General features: G+C 38.9%; 3 protein-coding genes and 1 long non-coding RNA gene across 4 annotated transcripts; all 4 read left to right on the forward strand.

Annotated features, from left to right (window-relative positions):
* The first annotated feature begins 1,831 nt into the window (after window positions 1-1,831).
* On the forward strand, window positions 1,832-2,995 carry LOC112181222 (pentatricopeptide repeat-containing protein At1g62930, chloroplastic). Its single transcript, XM_024319658.1, has one exon. The coding sequence runs from the start codon at window positions 1,832-1,834 to the stop codon at window positions 2,993-2,995; it is 1,164 nt and encodes a 387-aa protein (XP_024175426.1).
* Window positions 2,996-10,943: 7,948 nt separating this feature from the next.
* On the forward strand, window positions 10,944-11,858 carry LOC112181223 (pentatricopeptide repeat-containing protein At5g65560). Its single transcript, XM_024319660.1, has one exon. It carries the CDS (start codon window positions 10,944-10,946, stop codon window positions 11,856-11,858), a length of 915 nt encoding a protein of 304 aa, XP_024175428.1.
* A 6,227-nt stretch (window positions 11,859-18,085) lies between these two features.
* Window positions 18,086-19,885, forward strand: LOC112181224 (pentatricopeptide repeat-containing protein At2g18940, chloroplastic). Its single transcript, XM_024319661.2, has 2 exons — window positions 18,086-18,193; window positions 18,494-19,885. The coding sequence occupies exon 2, from the start codon at window positions 18,517-18,519 to the stop codon at window positions 19,759-19,761; it is 1,245 nt and encodes a 414-aa protein (XP_024175429.1). The 5' UTR covers window positions 18,086-18,193; window positions 18,494-18,516; the 3' UTR covers window positions 19,762-19,885.
* A 566-nt stretch (window positions 19,886-20,451) lies between these two features.
* Window positions 20,452-24,810, forward strand: LOC121050883. The gene is made up of 4 exons (XR_005804276.1): window positions 20,452-20,554; window positions 22,267-22,434; window positions 24,159-24,284; window positions 24,568-24,810. It is a non-coding gene; the product is annotated as an uncharacterized LOC121050883 (long non-coding RNA).
* The last annotated feature ends 1,144 nt before the right edge of the window (window positions 24,811-25,954 follow it).

Consider the following 25,954-nt stretch of genomic DNA (forward strand, 5'->3'; position numbering starts at 1 on the left):
GAAACCATAAAACACTTCTTGACATTCACTGTAAATCATAAAAATAAATCAATTCTTAGTGGAATACTAGTTTGGAGTTTGAAATCGTAAAGTTGAGGAATTGCAGAAAAAGAGCTTGAGTCTAGAGCGACCCAAAACACTATACATTAGATTGATAAACGAGCTCTTACCCCAGACCAACTCCGGTGACGGCGGCAACGACAAAGGCAAGCGGGTCAGATCCGTCTCCAATTCCAGCTACTCCGCCGTGGTCATTGAGGACAGATCAGACGTCGATGAAGCCGACGTCATGGAAGGGAGGGTGGGGGAGAGAGAGAGAGAGAGAGAGAGAGAGAGAGAGAGAGAGAGAGAGAGAGAGAGAGAGAGAGAGAGAGAGAGAGACCAACTTTGGCGACGACGACGGCGACAAAGGCAAGCGAGTCAGATTCGTGTCCATTTCCAGCTACTCCATGGTCATCGAGAGGACAGATCAGACGCCGACGAAGCCGGTGTCATGGGGAGGAGAGAGAGAGAGAGAGAGTCTAAGAGATAGACAGGGAGAGTGACGCGACGTAATTTTTTAATTGAATTGTATTTAAAATAGACATTTTGCCTTAAATGGGGTAAGTGAGAATATTAATTTGTTGGTGGGGTGATGGGGAGTGTTTTCTTTATAAATGGGGCTATGGGTCAAGGTCCCAAAAAATAATACATGTAGTGGGAATCAACCCTTTAGTGGCTCAACCGAAAATTAACGACCAAAAAAGTCAAAATTAAAATGCAACGGGTTTTCTTCTTTTTTTCGATCGGGGGTGAGTACCTCAATCCGCATTGGGACCGCAGTCCACAAGGTAACGCGTTAGTAACATACTCACTCAGGTTAGTATACGGACTGAAGTTCACAGAGTATCCTAGTAAAGTAAGACTAATCCCACGCCATAGGTGCACAAATCTTAATGCCTCTCAAACTTGTTGGTCACAAACTAATGAGAGTTGAGACTTGAAAATTAGACATAGAATTCTATGTTCTATCACTCGAACAAGTCTACCACACCAAGTATTCGAATGCAGTTTGTTTTGGTTGTAATAGAGCGACAATTCTTCTATACACAGCGGTGCAAGTCCACATACAACAATTATACAATCTCAGCTATCTATATGTGGAGTCTTTTATTTATACTCAAAACCATCTAATCTCAACGGTGCGTGTACCGAAAACTCTCTTGTAATAGAGATGGTTTCATTTGTAATAATTGTAAAGAGTCTCTTGAAACATAAACCAAAAATTAAAAAGAGGTTTTAGAGGGTAGAGACCATTAGAAGTCCGATATTTTTGGCATTTCGAAATTTAAGTCCCATTTCTCTTGCTTGGTGTACTGTTCTCTTCTCCCGGAGCAAAACGCAGAGTTTCAATAGTACAGAGCCACCGCCGCAGATCATCGGAGAAAGGTGAGTGACCTTTCTTCAACGTCTTCTTTTTGGAAACCGGTGCTATTGATCTAAACCTCAGACAGTAGTTCTACTTGAGTCAATTTGTAATAGAAAACCCTAAATTCGTTTCACTGATTTTTCCTCTCCTTTTCTGCACTCCGGTTTAGTAAAGTTCCAATTTTTACACTCCGGCGGTGGCATATTGTTTGATTTAGACCACAAAACCCTAACTTCACTTTGACTAAATTGGGTCTCTTTCCTTTTCTAAAGCTCTGACTTCTGTTGTTTCTAATTTTAATTTCTGATAAAACTAGAGTACTACAGTGCAAAATCAAATCAATGGAGTACAGTACTAGTTCCCCCAATTCTTCCTCCGATGACCTCAAGAAACATGTAATGAAAGTTTTCAAGGACTCTACCCATGACTGTGATCGAGGACATTTTCTTGAAAAAACAGTTTGAGATGCTTGGTGACTATGGCTCCCTTAACAATTATGCGATTTTGGTGTTCGATTCTATGGCGAATTCCGGCATGCCTGACGAAGCCAAAGAGCTCTTTAAGCCTCGCTCTGAGTTGGCCGTGCTGCCTGATGTGGCTGTCTTCACCATTGTCATTCGATGCTATGCCTATGCTGGAAAGACCAAGGCTGCTCTCAGGGTGTACCACCACATGTTAGCCAGTGGTGTCGCCCCCGCCTCGGTTACTTACTCTATACTCATCACGGCACTTGCAAAAGACTCACCTTCTGATGTCACTTTCGTTGGGTATGCCAAGAAGTACTTTTTGGAAATGTTGGATAAGGGAATGAAGCCCCATTCTGCCTCCTACACGACTGTGTTCGACGCCATTGCCTGCCGGGAGTCAGTGGAGAAGGCCAGGGAGTTCCTTGAGCAGATACAAGCAAAGGGGTTTGTCCCTGAGTCCAAAATTTTTCAGTTTGAAGAAACCCACCTTGCAGAAGCAATGAAGGGAATGAAGATGTATGATGATCTTGTCAACAATACCACCGACAAGAATGTGCAAAAAGTATTCCGCACGTGGCGCACCAAGCCGGGTTGCCTCTACAAAAAGTCGTTGAAGATGTACAAGGCTTTGATTGAGGATGGCAGTGCAGACCAGGCCATGGAGCTTTATAAGCGCGTTGTTGAGATGGGTATACAGCCCATGGTTGTAGTCCACACCTCCGTTATTGAAGCCTATCTCAAGTTTGGCAAGACCAAGGGTGCTCTGGGGGCGTACTGGGACATGTTAGCTGCTGGGGTTGCCCCAAACTCCTACACTTACACTATTTTAATCAAGGGACTCACTGCTGACCCCAACTTCTCTGGAGATGCCAAGAAGTGCTTGCTTGAGATGATGGACAAGGGGATGAGGCCTAATGCTGCTACCTACACTGCTGTGATAGAGAGCTTTGCAAAGCAAGAGGATGAGGCATCTGAGAAGGAGTGCAAAGAGTTGGTGGAGGTGATGATGGGTAAGGGGTTTGTGCCAAACGCAAAGGCTATGATGGAGGTTCTAAAGGGAAGGCCAACACCAGTAATAAGAAGGGTCATGAACATTGTTCTTTCCAAGTTGAAGGGCTGATGCATTGCTTCATCGATGTTGTTCCAGCAGCTTTAGGATTATGATGTTCCAGATACGGGGCAGCCAGTAAGAGTAGGAAATCATGTAGTATTGAGTTTCAATGGGGGATTTTGGGCTGTTCCTTATCCTTGTGAATTTGACAATGGAGTAGTGTGACGGTTGACATTGAAGTAAACAAGTAGTCTTTGCTGCTAATTCCTTTAGCTTCTCTTTCTTTCTTTCTTTCTGGTGTTCTGCATTCTAATTCTTTCCTGCTTAGCCACATGGAATTATCTACTTTTGACATGATAGACATGAGGAAATGCTCCTTCTTTGGTATATCTAAAGGAGAAACAATCTGGCATATTTGTTATTCTAGGTTCACAGTTCCGAAATAAAAAATTGATCGATTAAGTGAACAATAGAAAAACTTGAAACTTTCTAGTTCAGTACAGGAGCTCTTGTGATCATAGATTCCCTGCATATTTTATTTATTAGTCGTAGTGCATTTTTGTCTTCTTTTAGAACTTAACGAACCCATCATTCTAATTTGTGCAATTGTTTCAAGGGTTACATGACTTAATACAATTGTGATATCTCCATTTGAGTAGAAAGGAATTACAATTAAAGTGGTTGTAGTGAAGATGTTTCTTTTAGTCTGATAAGTTTTCTCTGAAGTTAATTGTTTTATTGATCAATTCAAATCAGTGAGAAATGTGCTCTGATTCTGCCTATGAGGTAATATTCAATCATTTTCCTTTTCTCATTTGACCGTAAGGGAATTTATGTAAGTTTTGCACATTTCAGTTGAATGACACAGTAATTCTCATGTTATTAGATTATCAGTCAATAATAAATGCAGCATCTTTGATTCTTCTTAATAGTTTCGAGTTTTGACTATCAAATTAGTCTACAGGCAGATAAAGCTTTCCTTCATCCAGTATTGTTTTGAGTTTAATACAACTTGCCTGGAGAGAAGCCTTATTTTAGAAGCAGTATCTAGTTTCTCTTATTTTGATGCTAAAAGTCGTGAACATGCACAAAGGTAATGCTTTACATTGATGATATTTAAGCTGGGGCTGTGATTATACGTCTATAGGACTGTTAGTAAATCATTTTAATTCCTGATGGTAATGAGACCTGGGTTTGGACGTAGTGAGATGGCTTTGGTTGTTCCAATGTTAAACAACTTATTCTGCTGACTATACCATGTTTTCAGGAAAAAGCTTGGTGCGCGAAAGACAGCATCTAAGAAATGAAGGATAGAGACCCTTATACTTGTTAAGTAGTTATGCAACATTAGCACCAAAAGCTCTCTCATTCTCTCTGTTTATCTCTGTTATGGAGGAAGAAAAACAAGACGAAGCTACTTAGGACTGAATGATTTATCCTTGATTCTGCAAGATGGGCAAGATGATAATAGTAGTCAACTTTCTCATAGAAACAATGGTGGTTACTTGCATATCTTTTGGGCAAAAGCAATTCTTTTATGTAGAGTCTCTAAAACTGGTATTCGATACAGTTTCAGAGAATTGCGATTTGAATGCAACCCAAGGGGATAGTACATTCTCTCTGCTGCAGGGGCAAAGTATATATCAGGAGCAACCGCTTACACGTGCAAAAAGGAAAAATGAGGGATTCATTATAGATCTACAGTTTCAGATGGCTCGAAAATCCTATTTGTTAGATATTTGAGGAGCCTTCTTTAGCTCTTGAAGTCATGGGTTGATACATGTCTGGAAGAAAGGTAGATACATGGTCAGAGGCATTGGATAGAAATGATTAAGATCAGGATGGATATTTTTAAAGTTGCAGAGAAATGGATACAGAGAAGATAAAGATTGCATGTTTCTGCAGAGGCGAGGATCAAGCATGATAGATAAAAGATATTGTGGTTTTTCCTTAATTGGGGCGAATGACCTAGTTGATAAATCCCTGATAAAAATTGAAAGGAAAAGAACTAGGGATGCAGGGTTCACTGCATGTCCACAACAGATGGGTTGGCATATTGCTTGTTGAAAGTCTCTTCAACTGCTGGGCAAATCCAGCAGGTTGTCATCCTACTTTTTCGTAATGCAGGTGGTCATGGATTGATGAGAATGCTCATGATGTTCTCTCACAATATACAGTAAGAAATCAAGTCAATACTATGTACCACCTCTCTTTACCATATACATATAGACTATCTAGGGACCCAAACAAAACAGAAGCATAAAAAAGATATTGGAAACTGATAGGTTTTAATTACTATTAAATGAAAAATTAATATCCCAATAATGTTAGATATGGGAGCTGAACAAGGATATTTGATATATCCTTGCAATAGAACATCTGAACCTCTATGCATTGCAAACTTATTGAAACTAATCTTCTGTTTTTGTTTTGTTATGGAATTTAATCTCTAATTCAGTTACAATTCTTAAGCCTCCCGTTATTACTATGCAATGTCTAGCATGCTTTAATTACACATTAAATTTGAACCTCATATCTTTCGGTTTTGTACAAGGAACTTAGCTGAATAGAAGAAATGCACTTGAAAGCTGACTGGTTCTTGAATATAGATATTGTTGTGAATTGTAATTTGAACTTTCTGGATGTGCACTGTGAATATCTCTCTAAAGATTAATGGGTTTTGGAATGGCTTGAATGTCTTCTAGAATCTCTGGTGATTTAGTTTTCAATCAGATCACCTGGTTGAATTGAAGACCCCTAAGACCATATTACATCGCTATGGATGAAATCATGAAAGGGTAAGAATATTTTTAATTTACTCACAATGATATATTTTCCTTGCATTGGATTGACTTGGCATGAACTTCACTAGTACTTTTGTTTGCAAGGTTTGTTAACTAATTTTATAATCACTCGTTTTATTTTCTTGTTTCATAACAGATTCTTTTGTAACTCCTAATGATAATTAATATTTCAAACTGCTAATACTTGACCAAGACCCTGAACGCCAATAAAGACGTTCCATATGAGGTTGATACTTGAACGCTGTGGAAAATTGTCATAGGTTCACCCGACAATTGGGGGTCTCCAACATATTGAATTTTGAAGGTTCTGAAAGGCTGGAAAGACTTGCCCATTCCATCATCAAGATTTTTTTTTGTTTTTTTTGAGAAGACCATCATCAAGATTTTATTTGTTCAAGGATGTTGTATTTGGAATGGCTCTCTCTGTCCTAGGTGCTTGTTTAGTCTGAATCTTTGCACCGATTGCAACCCTTCGAGCCATATCTGGTGTTGACCCCGTAAATATTGCCAACTCAATTTCTCTCATTTAAGTTTATGAACTGGCATCAGTTGGATCTCAAAGATAGATATCCTCTGCACCAATCTAGGATGTGGCTTTATATGTATCTTCCTGTGGCTTTGTGAAACTAAATGTGGGGGGGATGTAATCAGATCCTCCATTGGTACTTGTTTGGAGCCTGATGTATGGGATTTGTTCCACGGCCTTGGACTTGCCTCTGATCTTGGTTACAGAGCGGTAGACGGTAGGGTTGGAGCCTGACTCTAGTTCTATAGCTCAAATTCAGTTGGAAGAGTTGGATCATCTCTAAAGCCCTGTATACAGTTGCAAAGAGTTGTTAGGAAGGAATTAAACTTGCGTCCTCCACCGATACACACACACACACACACACACACCTATGGGCAGGAAAGTTGTATTGCTGGCTCTGCTGCATTCCATTTTGTTTGAGCCTTGTGGAATGCAACTGTTGCTCTGCACCAGCAAGATAAAAACGTATTGCATTTTTGATAGTTAGGTATGCCAGATATGCCATTGGTACACCTAAATAGACGAGAATCATTATAGACAGACTGAACCATTGGACACCTAACGCAGTTATGGCTATTCCAAGGCTTTCAATAGAAATCAGAAATATTACTAGGGACTCCAATTGTCTGAGTAAACCTGAGCTGCTTCCATGTTTGAACTTCCAAAGATGTACATGAGTACTAATCCATTTTAGAAGCCGAGAGCATGTGGCTTATGGTATGATATCTATACATTTCAATTTTTCCTTCCGAGGATAACTACCAGTAAATAGCTGATCTAGCATCTTGTTGTTCACAACATTAAAAGTATCTCCTTCCTGGTAGATCCTCAAATTCTTTGTACATCAAAAACTTTATTTTGTCAAGTCAGTTGGATTTCTCATATATCATTAGATGGTGCCACACTGGCAGTAAACATGGATTTTTAGTCCTTAAAAAAAGCGTGTTCCACATGCTAGAGAGATGTATAAACGGTCATTTAATCAGCTAGTTTTTCACCCTTTATGAATTTCTCATGTCGATAATGACGCTACTTTGTAGTTCTACCAAAATTTATTGTTGTACGTGTCATTGATTCATTGTTAATTGTCTTAGCTTCTGCAGTTTCTCATCCTGAAGTTTCTGAGTTTGTTATCTGTTTACTGCAGCTTTATTGGGTTACCACATCCTGGTTTACTTTCTATGAATCTGCACTGAAAACTTTACGACCAAGATTGGAGCTTATGACGACATTACCATCCTATCGAAACCAAAATAAGGTCTGGCTTTTCACAAGCATCTTGTCTCTAGAAAGCTAAAGGTATATGGATAAAAAATAGACCTGTTTTGTTTTCATTTTTGAGTTCTCTGGTAATTTTAACATTTGGTTTAGGACGAAGTGTGGACAAGAGTTGTGCTACTTATTACTCTCTTACCAATATAATTTGATGAGACTATTTTCTGTACCACAACACTATCATTTTGTTGCTGCCTTGATAACAAGACTAGGTGTTTTCAACGAATAGAGAAAAAAGTTTCCAGAGTACCCATTCTAGGGTTTGTGCAGAGAGCGGCGGCGGGCCTCTGGTGGTCGTCTGCTCTAGCTTTGACGCGGCTTTTCGTCGTGGTCGAGAGATTTACAGAGTGCGAAGGCTGGATCTTGGTCAAGGCTCGGAATTTGATCTTGGCTGGAAGGTTTTCAGGATGGATCGGGATTGGGCTTGTTGTTCGGTCATTCGCTCTATTGAGGACATCAACCAAGCAGGCGGCGGCGTTAGAGTCGGCGGACACCAGGGAGGCGGGCTCGGTCTCTTGATTCTGGCTTTCCTAGTTGTTGGGATTGGATTGAGATCGTGATCTGTGAAAGTGCTGCAGATTGTTTGATCGGTGCTCGTTGTCCGGTTGAACGCCACAGGCAGATCAGAGGATTTCCCACCCAGATTTGTCTGGGCTTGGTGTTTCGCTGATTGACACTAGATTGATGGCGTGGTGGAAGGGCCGACCGCCAGAGCGGATGTCAGTGACGGCAGCGGCTATGGCCAAGCAACTGGAGGCGAGGGTTGCTGGTGTGTCTGCTCGGGTATGGATTTGGGCTTGTGGGCCTAGGCCTAAACTTAGGCTGATGGGATCTTCTCCATCTGCTCAGATTTGGGCTTGGTTCTTTGAGCCTGGTTTCGCGCTCAAGCTTGGGTTGGTTGAGTTTGTTGCAATTGCTTCGGTTAAGAAGAGCAAGACCAACCTGTTGCCGAGGTTGTTGGCTCCCGATGAGGTCGAGAAGGGTGTTGGCTCCAACTCTCAGGAGAAGGAGCTAGCATTTTTCTAGGTCTCTACTATTAGACATCTGGTTACAAGCCTTGTAGAGTTAGGATAATCTCTATGTGTTGTTCTAAGATGTTTCTAGTTATTATTTGTACCACAATGGCGTGCTGGCAAATTAGACTAGATGAATGATTCTGCCTTAGAATAGCGAGGTTGGTTTTGCTCGTTATAGGCTTGCTTTCCGGCGAGCGTCCCTTTAGACTCTAATGAGTTTAGTATTGGCTTAGATAGGTTCTCCGGATTTGACCGGATTCTTATGTAAGTGCATGTTAGACTCTGGCCTGTATTCATGGCTTTGATATCTAATAAAATCAAATCCTTTCAAAAAAAAAAAAAAGACTAGGTGTTTTCATTGAATTTTTTGGTGCTGGAACAATATGAATTGGTGCTTACAATATTTTGGTCTTCTCCACATTACAATTTAGGCAGTTTCTTGTGAGTAAGTTTGTAGGGTGATCAGCGGCCGGTCATGTTGTTCAAGTGGCTGGCTGTCCGTTCCGCATCTACTGATCCATGGGGGGAGGGAAGCGTCTTGGGCTCAGCTTTTAGCTAGTCAGAAACTCAGAATCGCTGCTTGTTTTGTTTCTGTTTAGGCTCATTGGGCCTCCATGTATAATTTTCCGATATTTAAGCAGTATTCAAAAATGTCTCCGAAATAAGTTTTTTTGCACGAAAGTTGTCACATGGTTAGGCTACATTTGACGGAAGGTATTAGGGGATATTGTTAGCTTTGGACCTCGAGTTGTCGCCGGGTTTGGGCATGGATTCAAGACCTTTAGTAGGTCTCGATTTCTCTTATCATCTTATGCGAGAGGATTTCTCAACTTCAGTCTCGAATTTATCTCTATGGTCAATTTTTTGGCCCAAAATTGCTTGACACCCAATACCACTGGTTGACGTCTGCAACATATTACTCGTTGAGGTGGCACACACTTTCATCTTGCAGCGTTTTCTTATGTTTATTTTTTTATTCAATTTTGCATTTGCACATTTACACATAGTATTTCAGTGTTATTATTAGCGATTATATATATAAAGCTAAAGAAAAAAATCGTCCATCCTTCTTTAAGAGTAAAATAGGCAAAATAGATAAGGAAAAGAAAAAAGAAAGAATTCAAACGAGAAAAAATAAAAAATATAGATGTGACATCAGACGTTCTGGTGGTGAATAATAGATTCGGACCAAAAATTAAAATAGGTTTTTAGCGGGTAGAGACCTCCCATATGTTTCGCTTCTTCCTTCTTGGCACTCTTGTCTCTTCTTCCTCAGCAAGACGCAAAATTTCAATCCTACAGAGTACAGAGGCTACAATTGCAGATCATCAGAGAGAGAGAGAGAGAGGTGAGTGAGCTTCCCTCCGTTCTCTTCTCTTTGGAAACCCTCTCATATAGTAGCTGCTTGTTATGTTAATTTGTTTTTGAAAAAAGAAAACCCAACTTTATTTCATCGATCGAGTTTTCATTGCTTCTTTTAACAATTGGTGCAAGTAATTATTGTCAATTTTCATTGCTTCTTTTAACAATTGGTGCAAGGTCCTTTGTGTGAATTTTTGTTTTGTTTTGGTTGGGGATCTAGGATATTGCTTAGGTACACTTGGTGGTGTGAGACTTTTAGATCTGCAAGATGCAAACTTGAGTGAGTTCAGGGTTCTTGCACTTGAACTAATATGGTTCACCACCTTGAGCTTAACAGTTGCAACTTTCACATTTCCCTGAGATATCAGATGCTGCTATGGTCAGTTTCGACTTCTGAAATGAATGTACGAGAAACAACAACAGTTTAGGAAGAGTATACTCTTGAGTAGATGTTATGCTCAGTAAAAACATAGTCAAGCAGAAAAGGTTGTTACTTGCTGCCTCTAGAGGATCTCTATATACAAGTAAACAACATTGCAGCATGTAAAAAATTTGATTCCTTCAGATGTCAGATGCTATGGTTAGTCAAACTGATGGGTCTTGGTGGCATAGTGTTTGATTTAGTCAAGCTTTTAGGTAACCTAGAGCAGCTAATTAAGGTTCACTCTGAGCCGCCCACCCGCACTATGGTCATTGGGAACAATCAAGTAATGTCATACACTTGTTCTCACAATTCTTCCGCCGATGACCTCAACAAACATGTCATGAAGGTTTTCAAGGATGCGACCAAAGACTATGAGGACAAGGTCTTGGAAGAAATGTTTGACGCCATTGGGGACTACGACTCCGTTAACGAATATGCCTTTCATGTCTTCAGTATATTGGCAGATTCCGGCATGCCTGACGAAGCCAAAGAGCTCTTTAAACCTCGCTCTGAGTTGGCTGTACTGCCTGATGTGGCCATCTTCACCATTGTCATTCAGGCCTATGCCAATGCCGGCAAGATCAACGCTACTCACCAGGTCTACTAGCAAATGATAGCCACCGGTGTCGCCCCCGCCTCCTGCACTTACACTATACTCATCACGGCACTTGCAACACACTCATCTTCTGATGTCAATTTTGTTGGGTATGCCAAGAAGTACTTTTTGGAAATGTTGGTTAAGGGGATGAAGCCCCATTCTACCTCCTACACGATTGTGTTCGATGCCATTGCCTGCCGGGAGTCGGTGGAGAAGGCCAGGGAGTTCCTTGAGCAGATACAAGCAAAGGGGTTCGTCCCTGAATCCAAAGTTTTTCATTTTGAAGAAACCCACCTCGCAGAAGCAATGAAAGGAATGAAGATGTATGATGACCTTGTCTGCAATACCAATGATAAGGATGTGCAAAAAGTAGTCCGCAAGTGGCGCACCAAAAGCGACTGCCTCTACAAAAATTTGTTTAAAATGTTCAAGGCTTTGATTGAGGATGGCAATGCAGACCAGGCCATGGAGCTTTATAAGCGCCATGTTGAGACGGGTATGCTGCCCATGGTCGTACCCCACACCTGTGTTATTGAAGCCTTCCTAAAGTTTGGCAACACCAAGGGTGCTCTGGAGGCGTACTGGGGCATGTTAGCTGCTGGGGTTGCCCCAAACCCCTACACTTACACTGTTTTAATCAAGGGACTCACTGCTGACCCCAACTTCTCTGGAGATGCCAAGAAGTGCTTGCTTGAGATGATGGACAAGGGGATGAGGCCTAATGCTGCTACCTACACTGCTGTGATAGAGAGCTTTGCAAAGCAAGAGGACGAGGCATCTGAGAAGGAGTGCAAAGAGTTGGTGGAGGTGATGATGGGTAAGGGGTTTGTGCCAAACGCAAAGGCTATGATGGAGGTTCTAAAGGGAAGGCCAACACCAGTAATAAGAAGGGTCATGAACATTGTTCTTTCCAAGTTGAAGGGCTGATGCATTGCTTCATCAATATTGTTCCAGCAGCTTTAGGATTATGATGTTACAGAAATGGGGCAGCCAGTAAGAGTAGCAAATCATGTAGTATTGAGTTTCAATTAATGGGGGATTTTGTGATGTTCTTTATCCTTGTGAATGTGACAATGGAGTAGTGTGAAGGTTGACATTGAAGTAAACAAGTAGTCTTTGCTGCTAATTCCTTTAGTTTCTCTTTCTTTCTTTGTGGTGTTCTTCATTCTTATTCTTTCCTACTTAGCCACATGGAATTATCTGCTTTTTGACAAGACAGACATGAGGAAATGCTTCTTCTTTGGTATCTCCAAAAGGAGAAACAATCTGGCATTTTAGTTATATTTTTTTTTTCTTAGTGCATTTTTGTCTTCCTTTAAACTTTACGAATCATCCTAATTTGTGCAATTTTTGAAGGGTTACATGACCATATAATTGTCATCTCTATTTGGGTAGAAAGGGATAACAATTCCAGTGGTTGAAGTAAAGATGTTTCTTTTAGTCTGATAAGTTGACTCTGAAGTGAACTGTTTTACTGATCAATTCAAATCAGTAAGAAATGTGCTCTGATTCTGCCTATAATGTAAGGTAATATTCATTCATTTTCCGTTTCCCTCATTTGACCGTAAGGGAATTTAGGTAAGTTTTACACATTTCAGTTGAATGACATAGTACTTCTCTTGTTATTAGATTATCAGTTCAAGTTTTGACTATTAAATTAGTCTACAGGCAGATAAAGCTTTCCTTCATCCAGTATAGTTTTGAGTTTAATACAACTTGCCTGGAGATAAGCCTTAGTTTAGAAGCACTATCTTGTTTCTCTTATTTTGATGCTAAAAGTCGTGAACATGCACAAAGTTAAAGCTTTACATTGATGATTTTTAAGCTGGGGCTGGGATTAGACGTCTATAGGACGTTAGTAAATCATTTTGATTCCTGATGGTAATGATACCTGGGTTTGGACTTAGTGAGATGGCTTTGGTTGTTCCATTGTCAAACAACTTATTCTGCTGAATATACTGTGTTTTCAGGAAAAATCCTGGTGCATGAAAGACAGCATCTAGGATTCTAGGAAATGAAGGATAGTGTATAAGACCCTTGTAAGTGTCAAAAAGTTATGCAACATTAGCACCAAAAAAGCTCGCTCTCTCTAAAAAAAAAAAATTAAAAAAGAAAAAGAAAAAGAAGAAGATGAAGCTACTTCGGACTGAATGATTTATCCTTGATTCTGCAGGATGGACAAGATGATAATAGTTGTCATCTTCCTCATAGAAACAATGTTGGTTACCTGCATATCTTGTGGTCAAAAGCAATTCTTTTATTTAGAGTCTCTAAAACTTATTGAAATTAATCTTCTGCTTTTGTTTTGTTATGGAATTCAATTCTAATTCAGTTACAATTCTTCGGCCTCTGTTATTACACACACACACACAGACACAGAGATAGTCAGATACATATATATACATATATGTATATATATATATATATATATATATATATATATAAAATGTCTAGCATGCTTTAATTACACATTAAATTTAAACCTCATATATTTGGTTTTTGTACAGGGAACTTGGCTGAAAAGAAGAAATGCACTTGAAAGCTGACTGGTTCTTGAATATGCGCAACCCGATGTTGTTGTGAATTGTAATTTGAACTTTCTGGATGTGCACTGTAAATATCTCTCTAAAGATTAATGGGTTTTGGAATGGCTTGAATGTCTTCTAGAATCTCTGGTGATTTAGTTTTCAATCAGATCACCTGGTTGAATTGAAGACCCCTAAGACCACATTACATCACTATGGATGAAATCATGAAGGGGTAAGAATATTTTTAACTTACTTACAATGATATACTTTCCTTGCATTGGATTGACTTGTATGAACTTCACTAGTACTTTTGTTATGCTTGTTAACTAATTTGATAACCACTCTCGTTTCATTTTCTTGTTTCACAACAGATTCTTTTGTAACTGCTAATGATAATGGATATTTCAAACTGCTAATACTTGACCAAGAACCTGAATGCCAATAAAGACGTTCCAAATCTTGAGAGGTTGACACTTGAAGGCTGTGGAAAATTGTCATAGGTTCACCCAACAATTGGGGATCTCCAACGTTTAGAATTTTGAAGGTTCTGAAAGGCTGGAGAGACTTGCCCATTCCATCATCAAGTTTTTATTTGTTCAAGGATGTTGGATTAGGAATGGCTCTCTGTGGCCTAGGTGCTTGCTTAGTCTGAATCTTTGCACCAATTGCAACTCTTCAAGCCATATCTGGTGTTGACCCCGTAAATATTGCCAACTCAATTTCTCTCATTTAAGTTTATGAACTGGCTTCAGTTGAATCTCAAAGATAGATATCCTCTGCACCAATCTAGAATGTGGCATTATATGCATCTTCCTGTTGCTTTGTGAAACTAAATGTGGGGGGATGCAATCAGATCTTGCATTGGTACTTGTTTGGAGGCTGATGTTTGGAATTTGTTCCACGGCCTTAGACTTGCCTCTGATCATGGTCACAGAGCGGTAGAGGTGAAATCTGACTCTTGTTCTATTTCTCAAACTCAGTTGGAAGAGTTGGATCCCCTCTAAAGCCCTGTATACAGTTGCAGAGAGTTGCTAGGAAGGAATTAAACTTGTGTCCTGCCCCAATATATATACATATGGGCAGGAAAGTTGTATTGCTGGCTCTCCTGCATTCCATTTTGTTGGAGCCTTGTGGAAATGGCACTGCTTCTCTGCACGAGCAAGATAAAAACGTATGGCATTTTCGATAGTTAGGTGTGCGAGATATGCCATTGGTATACCTAAATAGACGAGAATCATTATAGACAGACTGAACCATTGGACACCTAACACAGTTATGGCTATTCCAAGGCTTTCAGTAGAAATCAGAAATATTACTAGGGACTCCAATTGTCTGGGTAAACCTGAGCTGCTATCCATGTTTGAACTTCTAAAAGATGTACATGAATACTAAGCCATTTCAAAAGCAGAGAGTGGCTTATGGTATGATATCTATACATTTCAATTTTTCCTTCCGAGGATAACTACGAGCAAAAAGGTGATCTAGCATCTTGTTGTTCACAACATTAAAAGTATCTCCTTCCTGTAGATCCTCAAATTCTTTGTACATCGAAAACTTTATTTTGGCAAGTCAGTTGGATTTCTCATATACCATTAGATATCTGGTGCTAGACTGGCAGTAAACATGGACTTTTTAGTCCTTAAAAAAAGCTGGTTCCTCATGTGATGTATAAACGGTCATTTAATCAGCTAGATTTTTCACCCTTTATGAATTTCTCATGTTGATAATGACGCTACTTTGTAGTTCTACCAAAATTTATTGGTGATTCAGTGATTCATTGTTAGTTGTCTTAGCGTCTGCAGTTCCTCACCCTGAAGTTTCTGAGTTTGTTATCTTGTTTAATGCAGCTTTATTGGTTTACCACATCCTGGTCTACTTTCTATGAATCTGCACTGAAAACTTAATTTACAACCAAGATTGGAGCTTTTGGTAACATTACCATCCTATCGAAACCGTGAAAAGGTCTGGCTTTTCACAAGCATATTGTATCTAGAAAGCTAAAGGTTCCATATTCCATTTTGAAAAACAGACCTGTTTTGTTTCTATTTTTCAGTTCTCTAGTAATTTTAACATTTGGTTTAGGACGTAAGAGTGGACAAGAGTTGTGCTACTTGTTACTCTTGCCAATATAATTTGATGAGACTATTTTCTATACCACAACACTATCATTTTGTTGCTGCCTTGATAACAAGACTTGGTGCTTATGGTTTAGTATCATATTCTGTAATCATATAACTTGCTAAAGAACATAGTTATCCTCATTAATATTGGAGCTGAGAACATTAGAAACAGCTTCATCAGCTACTGCACTTGTTACTATGGATTCGAGATAGTTTAATGTGAATGTTATTCAGTTTTGACTTCATATTCAAGATCATCACCTAAAGTAGTTGAATAGAAGGCATATCCTTTTTTGACCTTTCTTTCTGAGTTGTATCAGGTGCCCAAGGAATTGATTTAGCTTTTGTGTTTTCATTTAACTTTTTGGTGCTGGAACAATATGAATTGGTGCTTACAATATTTTGGTCTGCTCCACATTACAGACACTGATACTTTAGGTATCTATCATAATCTGTGCCTGCATGGATACTAATGGTTCTAGCAATATCAATTGAGGTTGTGAGTTGCTCAAGCTATTATCCAATATTTAATGGATGAAGATTAGTACTTACATTTCGATGAGCATGATTGAGGTGGTTAAGGGGTTACTTACTGCAACAATGTATGCAGTTTCTTGTGAGTAGGTTTGTAGGGTGATCGGCGGCCGGTCATGTTGTTCAAGTAGCTGGCTGTCCGTTCCACATCTACAGATCCATGGGGGGGGGGGGGGGGGGGGGGGAAGCGTCTTGGGCTCAGCTTTTAGCTAGTCAGAAACTCAGAATCGCTGCTTGTTTTGTTTCTGTTTAGGCTCATTGGGCCTCTATGTATAATTTTCTGATAGTGAAAATGGCCCAAACAGTGTCCAACTTTTTCCTCATTCTAAACTTTCGTACCTCGCTTTTCAAAACTATACGTCTCACCTCGACCCAATTTTGGTATCTGGAGCCGTTAGCTCCGTTACGGAGACTGCCAACTGGCAGGTTTTGTCCATAAAATGACCAATTTACCCTTTATTTATGTTTTTATTTAATTTTTCTTCTTTATATAATAAAAAAATAAAAAATAAATAAAATTTTTTTATTATTTTCTTTTCTTTTCTTTTTTGAGATGTCGGCGCCTATCTACTCCATCAAGAACATCCTCTCCCTCCACGTCTTGCTCGACTACTTCAAAGCTAAGAAGCTCCACCAGATCACCAACGACATCGCCCTCGCCGCCACCATGTTCCAGACCACCGCCTCCATCGGCTTCGTCAACATCACCGACAGCTCCTTCGCAGCGCATTTCGTCAAGTCTGTCGACGAACTCCCCTATAACATCTCCGTCATCCAAATCAGTGCCGTCCTCCCCTCCACCGCCGCCTAAAAAAGAACCACCACCAAATCCCAAGCTCCAAAATCAAAATCAGAGACCTCGCTGCACCGATAACCCCGGTGGCGATTATAATACCGAGGCTTTTGCTGCTTAGACTAGGGGTGTGCAAAACATGGTACAAACTGGCCAAAACCGATCGATAAATATGGTTTGGTTAAGGTTTTTTAACTTTAAAAATTGAAAATTGGTTCAATACTGAACCAAACCATTTATGAACTGGGTTGGTTTGGTTTCTCTTGTACTTAAACCGCAGATCCCAAACCAACTGGTATGTTTGAAACATAAGAGAAAAAGTTTTTTTTTATATATATGCACATAATAAATATATATTCATTTGTCCGGTTTGTTCTAAGTAAGTTCTAAATCTCCAGTTATAACTTTATTCTCAAATGATATACTATCATATTGAATTCAAGGCTCAAAGGCCTAAAACCTTAGTATATAATCGCTACAATTTTTTTGATCCTTTCATATCACATCTTTGATCTCTCAATCTCTCATTCTTTGACCTTTAATACTATCATATTAAGCTAGTATTGATGGCTAAGTCGTTAAATAAGTGAATCACTTTGAATGTAATTTAGGTTTTAGTTTTGGACTATATGTTTGGATTTTATTTATTGAATTTTAAATTTAGATAATTTAACATAATTTCAATTCTTGAGATTGAATTTTTATTATGAATTTTTTCATAAATAGCATGTTAATATTATATAGGTGAAAACCGCCTAACCGACCAAACCAAACCATCTTGGATTGGATTGGATGGGTCGGATTGAGCTTTTTTATTTTTTATTTTTTTTATGACCGGTTTTCTAAAATGCCTAAACCGCTCACTTTGGCATAGAGACAGTTTGGAATCAAAACCGATCCAACCAAATCCGTGTGCAGTCCTAGCTTAGACCACTGCAATCTTAGAGATATTCAATCAATGTGTGATTATCGTTTCTTGTACAACTCTGATTCTATGTTTTACAATCATCTATATAAAAATGTCCTTATTATCAATGAAAGCACAACAATTTCTCTCTCAAATATCGATTTCCTAAAACAAAGAAAAAATAAAAATACAGACGTGACATCAGACGTTCTGGTGGTGAATATTGATTCGGACCGAAAATTAAAAAAGGTTTTTAGCGGGTAGAGAGCTAATTTCGCTTCTTCCTTCTAGGCACCTTCTCTCCTCTTCCTCAGCAAGACGCAAAATTTCAATCCTACAGAGTACAGAGGCTACAGTTGCAGATCATCAGAGAGAGAAAGGTGAGTGAGCTTCCCTCCGTTCTTTTCTCTTTGGAAACCCTCTCGTATAGTAGCTGCTTGTTATGTTAATTTGTTTATGAAAAAAGAAAACCTAACTTGATTTCATCGTCGGATAAAAAAAAACTTTATTTCATCGAGTTTTCCTTTCCTTTTCTGCACTCGCTTTTTAGTAAAGTTCTCATCTTTACACTCCGGTGGTGGCATAGTGTTTGATTTGGAATGCAAAACCCTAACTTCACTTCCGACTAATTTGGGTCTAAAGCTCTTGACTTTTCTTGTTTCTAATATAATTTCTGCTAGATTCTAGTTGAATAATCAAATCAATGGAGGACAGTACTAGTTCCCCCAATTCTTCCGCCGATGGTCTCAAGAAACGTGTCATCAAGGTTTTCAAGGATGCGACCAAAGACTGTGAGGACAAGGTCTTGAAAAAAATGTTTGACTCCATTGGCGACTATGACTCCCTTAACAACTATGCCTTTCATGTCTTCAGAACATTGGCAAATTCCGGCATCCCTGAGGAAGCCAAAGAGCTCTTTAAGCCAAAGAGCTCTAAGTTGGCTGTACTGCCTGACGTGGCCATCTTCACCATTGTCATTCGGGACTATGCCAATGCCGGCAAGGCCAACGCTGCTCACAAGGTCTACCAGCAAATGATAGCCGCCGGTGTCGCCCCCACCTCCTGCACTTACTCTATACTCATCACGGCACTTGCAACAGACTCGTCTTCTGATGTCAATTTTGTTGGGTATGCCAACAAGTACTTTTTGGAAATGTTGGATAAGGGGATGAAGCCCCATTCTGCCTCCTGCGTGACTGTTGTCGACGCCATTGCCTGCCGGGAGTCAGTGGAGAAGGTCAGGGAGTTCCTTGAGCAGATACAAGCAAAGGGGTTCGTCCCTGAGTCCAAAATTTTTCAGCTTGGAGAAACCCACCTTGAAGAAGCAATGAAAAAAATGAAGATGAATGATGATCTCATCACCAATACCACTGACAAGGATGTGCAAAAAGTATTCCGCACGTGGAACACCAAGCCGGATTGCCTCTACAAAAAGGCGTTGAAGATGTACAAGGCTTTGATTGAGGATGGCAATGCAGAACAGACCATGGAGCTTTATAAGTGCGTTGTTGAGATGTGTATGCAGCCCATGGTTGTAGTGCACACCTCCGTTATTGAAGCCTATCTCAAGTTTGGCAAGACCAAGGGTGCTCTGGAGGCATACTACGGCATGTTAGCTGCTGGGGTTGCCCCAAACTCCTACACTTACACTGTTCTAATCAAGGGACTCACTGCTGACCCCAACTTCTCTGGAGATGCCAAGAAGTGCTTGCTTGAGATGATGGACAAGGGGATGAGGCCTAATGCTGCCACCTACACTGCTGTGATAGAGAGCTTTGCAAAGCAAGAGGATGAGGCATCTGAGGAGGAGTGCAAAGAGTTGGTGGAGGTGATGATGGGTAAGGGGTTTGTGCCAAATGCAAAGGCTATGATGGAGGTTCTAAAGGGAAGACCAAAAGCTGTGATAAGAGGGGTCATGAACATTGTCATTTCCAAGTTGAAGGGCTGATGCTTTGCTTTATGAATTTTTGCAAGCTGCTTTAGGATTAGGATGTTTCAGAGATGGGGTAGTTAGTCAGAGTAGGAAATCATGTAGGATTCAGTTTGAAGAGGGATTTGGTGCTGTTCTCTATTGTTTTGAATGCTGACATTGAAGTAGAAAATCATGTAGGAATGGGTTACAATGTGGGATTTTGTGGTGCCCTCTCTGATTATGAATGTTGACATCAAAATATATTGTGGTGCTAATTTCTTTAATCTTGGTTTCTTATTCTGGGTTCTGCAATTTTGTTGTCTCTTTTTTCTTCTTCTTATTTTAGTTTTTGGCCACATGAAATAATCTGCTATTGAAAGGTAGGGCATGAAGAAGTGCTTCTCCCTTATTTATATCTGAAAGGATAAACAATCTGAAACTGTAGTTATGCTACATTCACCTTTCAGAACTAAAAGATTGAATGATTGAGGGAACTTCAATTTCAATTTCGGTACAAGGATCCTCTGGTTATGCATTCTCTGCAGTTTGTATTTATTTATTCTTGATCCATTCTTCTCTTCTGTTCAAACTCAACAAACTCGTCCTATTATTTTGTGCAATTTATTTTATGGATTACATCACTTCATTTAGTTGTTTCTGTCTTCATTTCAGTCAAAGGAAAAACAATCCCGTGGTTGATGTAAAGATGCCCCTTCAAGTCTGATTACAGGACTTTGAAGTGAACTTTTCTGCTAATCGTGTTTTTGCTTTACTTTGAAATGAGAAAGGGACAAGTGTTCTGCTTCTGTTTTGTGGCAGTCCATCTAAGGTAACATTCATTCATTTCCTTCTTCTCATTTGACCGTATGGGAATATATGTAATTGTGCACTTTTCAGTTTGATGACATGACAATATATTGTTATTAGATTCTCTGTCAATCATAAATGCAGCTTCCTTTTAATAGCTTTAAGTTATGACTATCAAATTAGACTACAGGCAGCTAAGGTTTCTCCATCCATCATAGTTTTGAATTAAGCATCATTATTTAACTGGGAATTTACCTCATGATATTATAGTTTTGAAGCGCTATTCAAGTAGTTTTTAGGATTTTATTGTCTATGGTGTTGGGAAGGCTCTAATGAAGCAAAGTTTACCAGCAGTAACCTGCAGCTTCCTTGTAGTAGCTTTGAGTTATGACTATCAAATTAGACTACAGGCAGCTAAAGGTTTCTCCATCCATGAGATTTACCTCTGGTTGAGCTCTCATATGATATTATAGATTTATAGTTTAAAGCGCTATTTAAGTCTTTTTTAGGATTTTGTCATCTATGGAATTGGGAAAGCCCTAATGAAACAAAGTTTGCCAGCAGTAACCTATGGCTATCTGATTCAATTAGAAGTACCAATCTCTTGCAAGAAGGTTTTTGTAATTTGGTGCTAGCTTTTTCTTTGAATAAAGTTATTTTATCCGTGTGGGTGGCTGATTGATTAGAACACTTGCTAGCAATTTTAACTTTCCTTATTGTTGATTGCTTTTGAAAATAGTTGCTCAGAAGTCAGAACACATAAATTGAAACTGGTAGTATTCTTGGACTTGAGAGGATTTTAAACAACTTCCAATATGTATTAGAGTTTTGGTTTGAAATGATAATTCTCAGTTGCTTGATCATCTGAAAATTATGTGTTGGAGGGAATAATAACATTCGTTTATCAAGTAGCATATACCTAATATGTTAGTAAACATGAATTTACTGGGCTAGTAGCTGCTAATGCCATCATATTTAGCAAGATGCATGTTAGATGCAGGCAAGAACAGTATTAACTTTGTCAAAGCATTTTCTTTCCTCTGCATTTGTTGGAGTACTATATAAGTCCTGTCTTCTGCATTGTGCTCCCTAAGGAGCTTGGTGGTGTAGGTACTGGACCACTTCCCTTTTTTTATATATTTTTTATTTGATCTGCTGTATCATGCGGTCTGCTTTACTTGAAAAAGTTTTTGCAATGCATCCTTTCTGGGCAACAATATTAGGTGTGTTCAGATAGAAATCGGTTTATTCAGCAAAAGGTGCAACAGGTGCCAGTAATTCTATACAATGTTGATGATCTAAAGAAAATAGAACCTTTATCAGCTGGAAGGCCGGTGAGCAAAATTCTTGGTTGGTTCTAGAGAGGCGAATTACTATAAAAAGAGAGAATAGCTCCAGTTGCAAACATGGGGAGTCATAAAAAATAACATTACATAATTTCTGCTAAATCACTAGATAAAGATGGTGGAAGTAGATATGGACTTTCTTCTGTTCTGCTATTATGAATTTCGCTCTTCAAAAACATGGAGTCAACAGTCTACAGAGATGTAGCGGTAGGTCATGTTATTTCATTAAGAGATGGATTTTTCATCCCTAGGACTTGCTCATATCCGTGATATCGCTACATTGCCATTCAACAAAAGTTCTTTAGTGTGTGACTTTTAGTTCTCTTAGCTTCTGCAGTTTTCTTGATCACCAAGAAGTTTCTGAGCTTCTCTTGCATTTCAATTACAGCTTTATTGCTATACCACACCCTGGCTTTGCTCCATATAGGCCCTGCATTGTGTTGGAATCAAACCTCGCATCCAGTCTTGTAAATGCCAGGAAGTTATATTATTCTGCACTTAAAAGCTTATAATCAAGGCAACAGCTTATGAAGAGACTACAATATTGGAGACCAAGGTAAGCTTTCCTCTAGCATAGTACAGTTTCCACTTTCAAAAACAGAAACTGTTCTCTTCAATTTTCAGTTCTTTGGTAATTAACAATGTTTTAGCACATGAGTTTGTACAAGACTTGTTCACCGGTTCAATTCTCCATACCACCACCAATTTGTCCTACTTTGTTGAATACCACTTTCATTTTCTTGCTACTTTGATGGCATGAATTGGTGCTCATTGTTTAGTATCACCTTTTAACTGTGTATACAACAGAGGCAGCAGAAACAGATGGGAACAGCATAAACAGCTTCTTCTGCTACGTATTAGCTTTCAAAGAACCTTTTAAAAGACACGGCTTATTTGTTACTTCTGATTTGTAATAATTTAAGATCTTCACATTAAGTAGCTGAATAGAAAGCATATAATTTCAGTTGCATCTGATGCCAAAGGAATTGGGATAGTTCTAGTTCTTGCCTTTTCATCAAACTTTTTTGGCTCCAGAATAGTATGAAAATGTTTTGGTTTCTCCAATTGACATACACGGGATTTTGTGCACCTAGGATATACAGATAATATGCAAAGTTCAGCATGTATTGTGCAAGTATTGATACCGATACAGTATGGGATACTCCCAAATGGAGCATCTGTTGACTCTGACTTCTGGATACATCTCGGATACACCATGGACTTGCATGGGATGTAGTTATGCTACATTTTGGCTATGTTTGCATTTTTCTAAGGAAGTGGTATTTTGCAAGTATTCAAAGATAGGTTCTTGAACTTTTTAAAAGATGAATTAAGAGGTTAAAGAAAGTAAACATGCTCATTCATTCTTCTGTTCAACAAATCTGAAAGGGGTTAGGGTTTTTCATTTTTTATTCAATACATGAGGGCCGGAGAGTTCAAATGGCAGTTGAGTATTGCATGAGCATTCCTAGCATCCATTATGTTAGTGCTACATATCTTCAGTTATTTCATTTTTTTTCCATTATTTTTTAACTTGTGAATGGATATATTACAGTGAAAAAATGTTCTTAACTTGTGAAAATCTCTGTTGCTTGATGTTTTGCTCATACATAGCCTGGTTTCTTGTCTCGCGTCATTAATGGGTGCCACTCTCAATGAACATTGAATACGTACTTACAGTTTTATTTGATCTTTCTACTCACTCATTGTTTGTTATATTCTACATTAAGGAAACAGGCTTTACTGCATATGTAATCTACAAATATTCTGGATACTAGATTTTTTTTTTTTTGCCTTTGCCTGAATTGAACTAAAAAGAGTAGATAGCATATGGAATGGACCATTAGGCATCAGCATTAGTATTCACATTTTCAACGGATGATTACCAAACGATCAGGCTGATTGTCACATTTGCAGTCTTTCTTGTCATTTTAATTGTGTTGTCTCTTTATCTGCAAAAGTGAATTGCTAGCCCTTGTGTTAGATGACCTCCAAAAGTTAAGAAAATACTGAGAATTATACACCGACTTCCTTAGAATCATAAGTTGTTTGCTATGTCTGCTGAGGCACCAGGTATCTATTCTTTTAATTGTTTCTTGTCTGATTTGCATGAATAGCCCCTAATCAACGAGAAGAAGGTAAGCTTTATATCTGTCTTTTGTGTTACTTCCTAAATTTAGAGTAATATATGGAACCATACAAACTTGTACTTGCTCCAAATCTCTTATTCCCATAAGCATTTTATGCTTATTTTCATTGAGTTTGCTACCCGTGGTTTAGGACTGAAATGCAACATCTTAAAAAATCTTGTATAGCTAGCAAGACATTCTCAGTGAAACAGAAGAAAGGAAAAGCTTTGAAAGGCATGTGGATTTCTTCCATTTATAAGGGAGGGGCTGCCATTTGGTAGGTTACTTAATTAAACCCAGTGTTTAGCTATTCTGATGGTTTTTTATATCTCACAATCATAATGCCATGTCTTGGATCACTGACATAACCTAGTTATGTTGTTTTCTGAGGAATTTTTGAAACCCTGTAATCATATTTGGGCTGCCAAGTTGTAAAAAAACTTCTCTAGTTTTTCATTGCTGGTGTTGAAAGTGCTTTATTTATACAGGATTGACTACTTGTACGCGTCTTCGTGTTCCTCAAGTTCTGTAACATAACCGGCATTCTTTTTGTGCTACAGATGGCTTGGATACTCCTAGTTGAAGTGTGCGATTGTAATTGATTGGTAGCATGGCATTGAAATTTATTGACATTGTATCTATTATATCTACGATAATTAGCTCATAATAAGAACAAAATCATTGGTGTAATGTGATTTGATCAGCTGACGAAAATGTGATTTGATTGACATACATGATTTGGTGTTCATGCTTCCTCTCATGAACATAGGAGTATGGCGTTTTTGCTGATTTTAAAGGTCCACTTGGATCATCACTTTTGAACTCTTTTGTCTATATGTATATGGGTTTGTGAAAAAAAAAAGAAAAAAAAAAACAGAGTGATCAGTATCAATGTGACACATGAAGTCCATGTATATTTTGCACAATCACAGGTAAAATGAAAAAAGAACAAACTTTATTGAAGAGATAATAACAGTGAGTGTAAAATGATGAAAGAATCAACTTTTATTGATATATATATATAACAAAATTACAAGATGAATTGGTTTGAGAAGCAACCAATTAAACCAGTAAGTTTAGATACACGAGTCACTGAAACAGCTCCTAGCTACAACTGCACTAATAAAATCCTAAAAGTGGTAGTACAAGTCTCCAACCAGTTCAATCACTAATCAAAAATGTTGATGGAACAACTTGGGAGTTGCCTTCGGAAAAGTCGAAAAATGGCTCTATGCATCAGTAGGATCATCATTAGCCACCCATTGATCAACACAAGCCATGAACATGTTAATACACTCTTCCTCCTCCTCCTTGTGAAGCTGGTCATCATCAACTGCTGGGTTATCAGTATCACGCAGCAGCTCATCGACAGAGAAGAATAACTCCAGATCATCAAACTGCTGATCATCAAATTCCAGAAGTAACTCATCGAGAGAGAACATTTCGCGTTGAATTTGATGAGCCCTCTTCTTCTTCTTTTCAACATCCGTTTTTTGCTTTTTCAAACATTTCATCTTTCTCACACTAATAGCCCCATTGCGCACCAGCCTCATCCTTATTGGAAAGAAAACGACTTTGGAACAAAAATGGCACTATTTTAGGGTTGGGTGGTTCTCTGAATCTGCAATTTCAGAGAGAAATTTGCAGAGGATAACAATTAGGGTTTCCTGGGTTTCAGACCGAAAAGAAGGAAAGTGAGAGAGATTGGAATTGAAGCAATTGCAGAAAGCGATAACTAGGGTTTGGTGGGTATGCAGAGAGCAAAACGATGAACAGAGAGAGATTTGTGATGGTAATGGTGATTGTGAAGTGGGTACTGACGGGGAAGGTTTGCCTTATATAGACACGCTGCCTTAGGCCCAAATCCCACGACCCGTAGGATTTCCTAAAAAGAAAATGGATTAAGATACTTGATCAGTAATTCAAATTTCAAATAAACCAAAATGG

Source organism: Rosa chinensis, unplaced genomic scaffold, assembly GCF_002994745.2.
Source record: "Rosa chinensis cultivar Old Blush unplaced genomic scaffold, RchiOBHm-V2 RchiOBHmChr0c11, whole genome shotgun sequence".
Classification (NCBI taxonomy): domain Eukaryota; kingdom Viridiplantae; phylum Streptophyta; class Magnoliopsida; order Rosales; family Rosaceae; genus Rosa; species Rosa chinensis.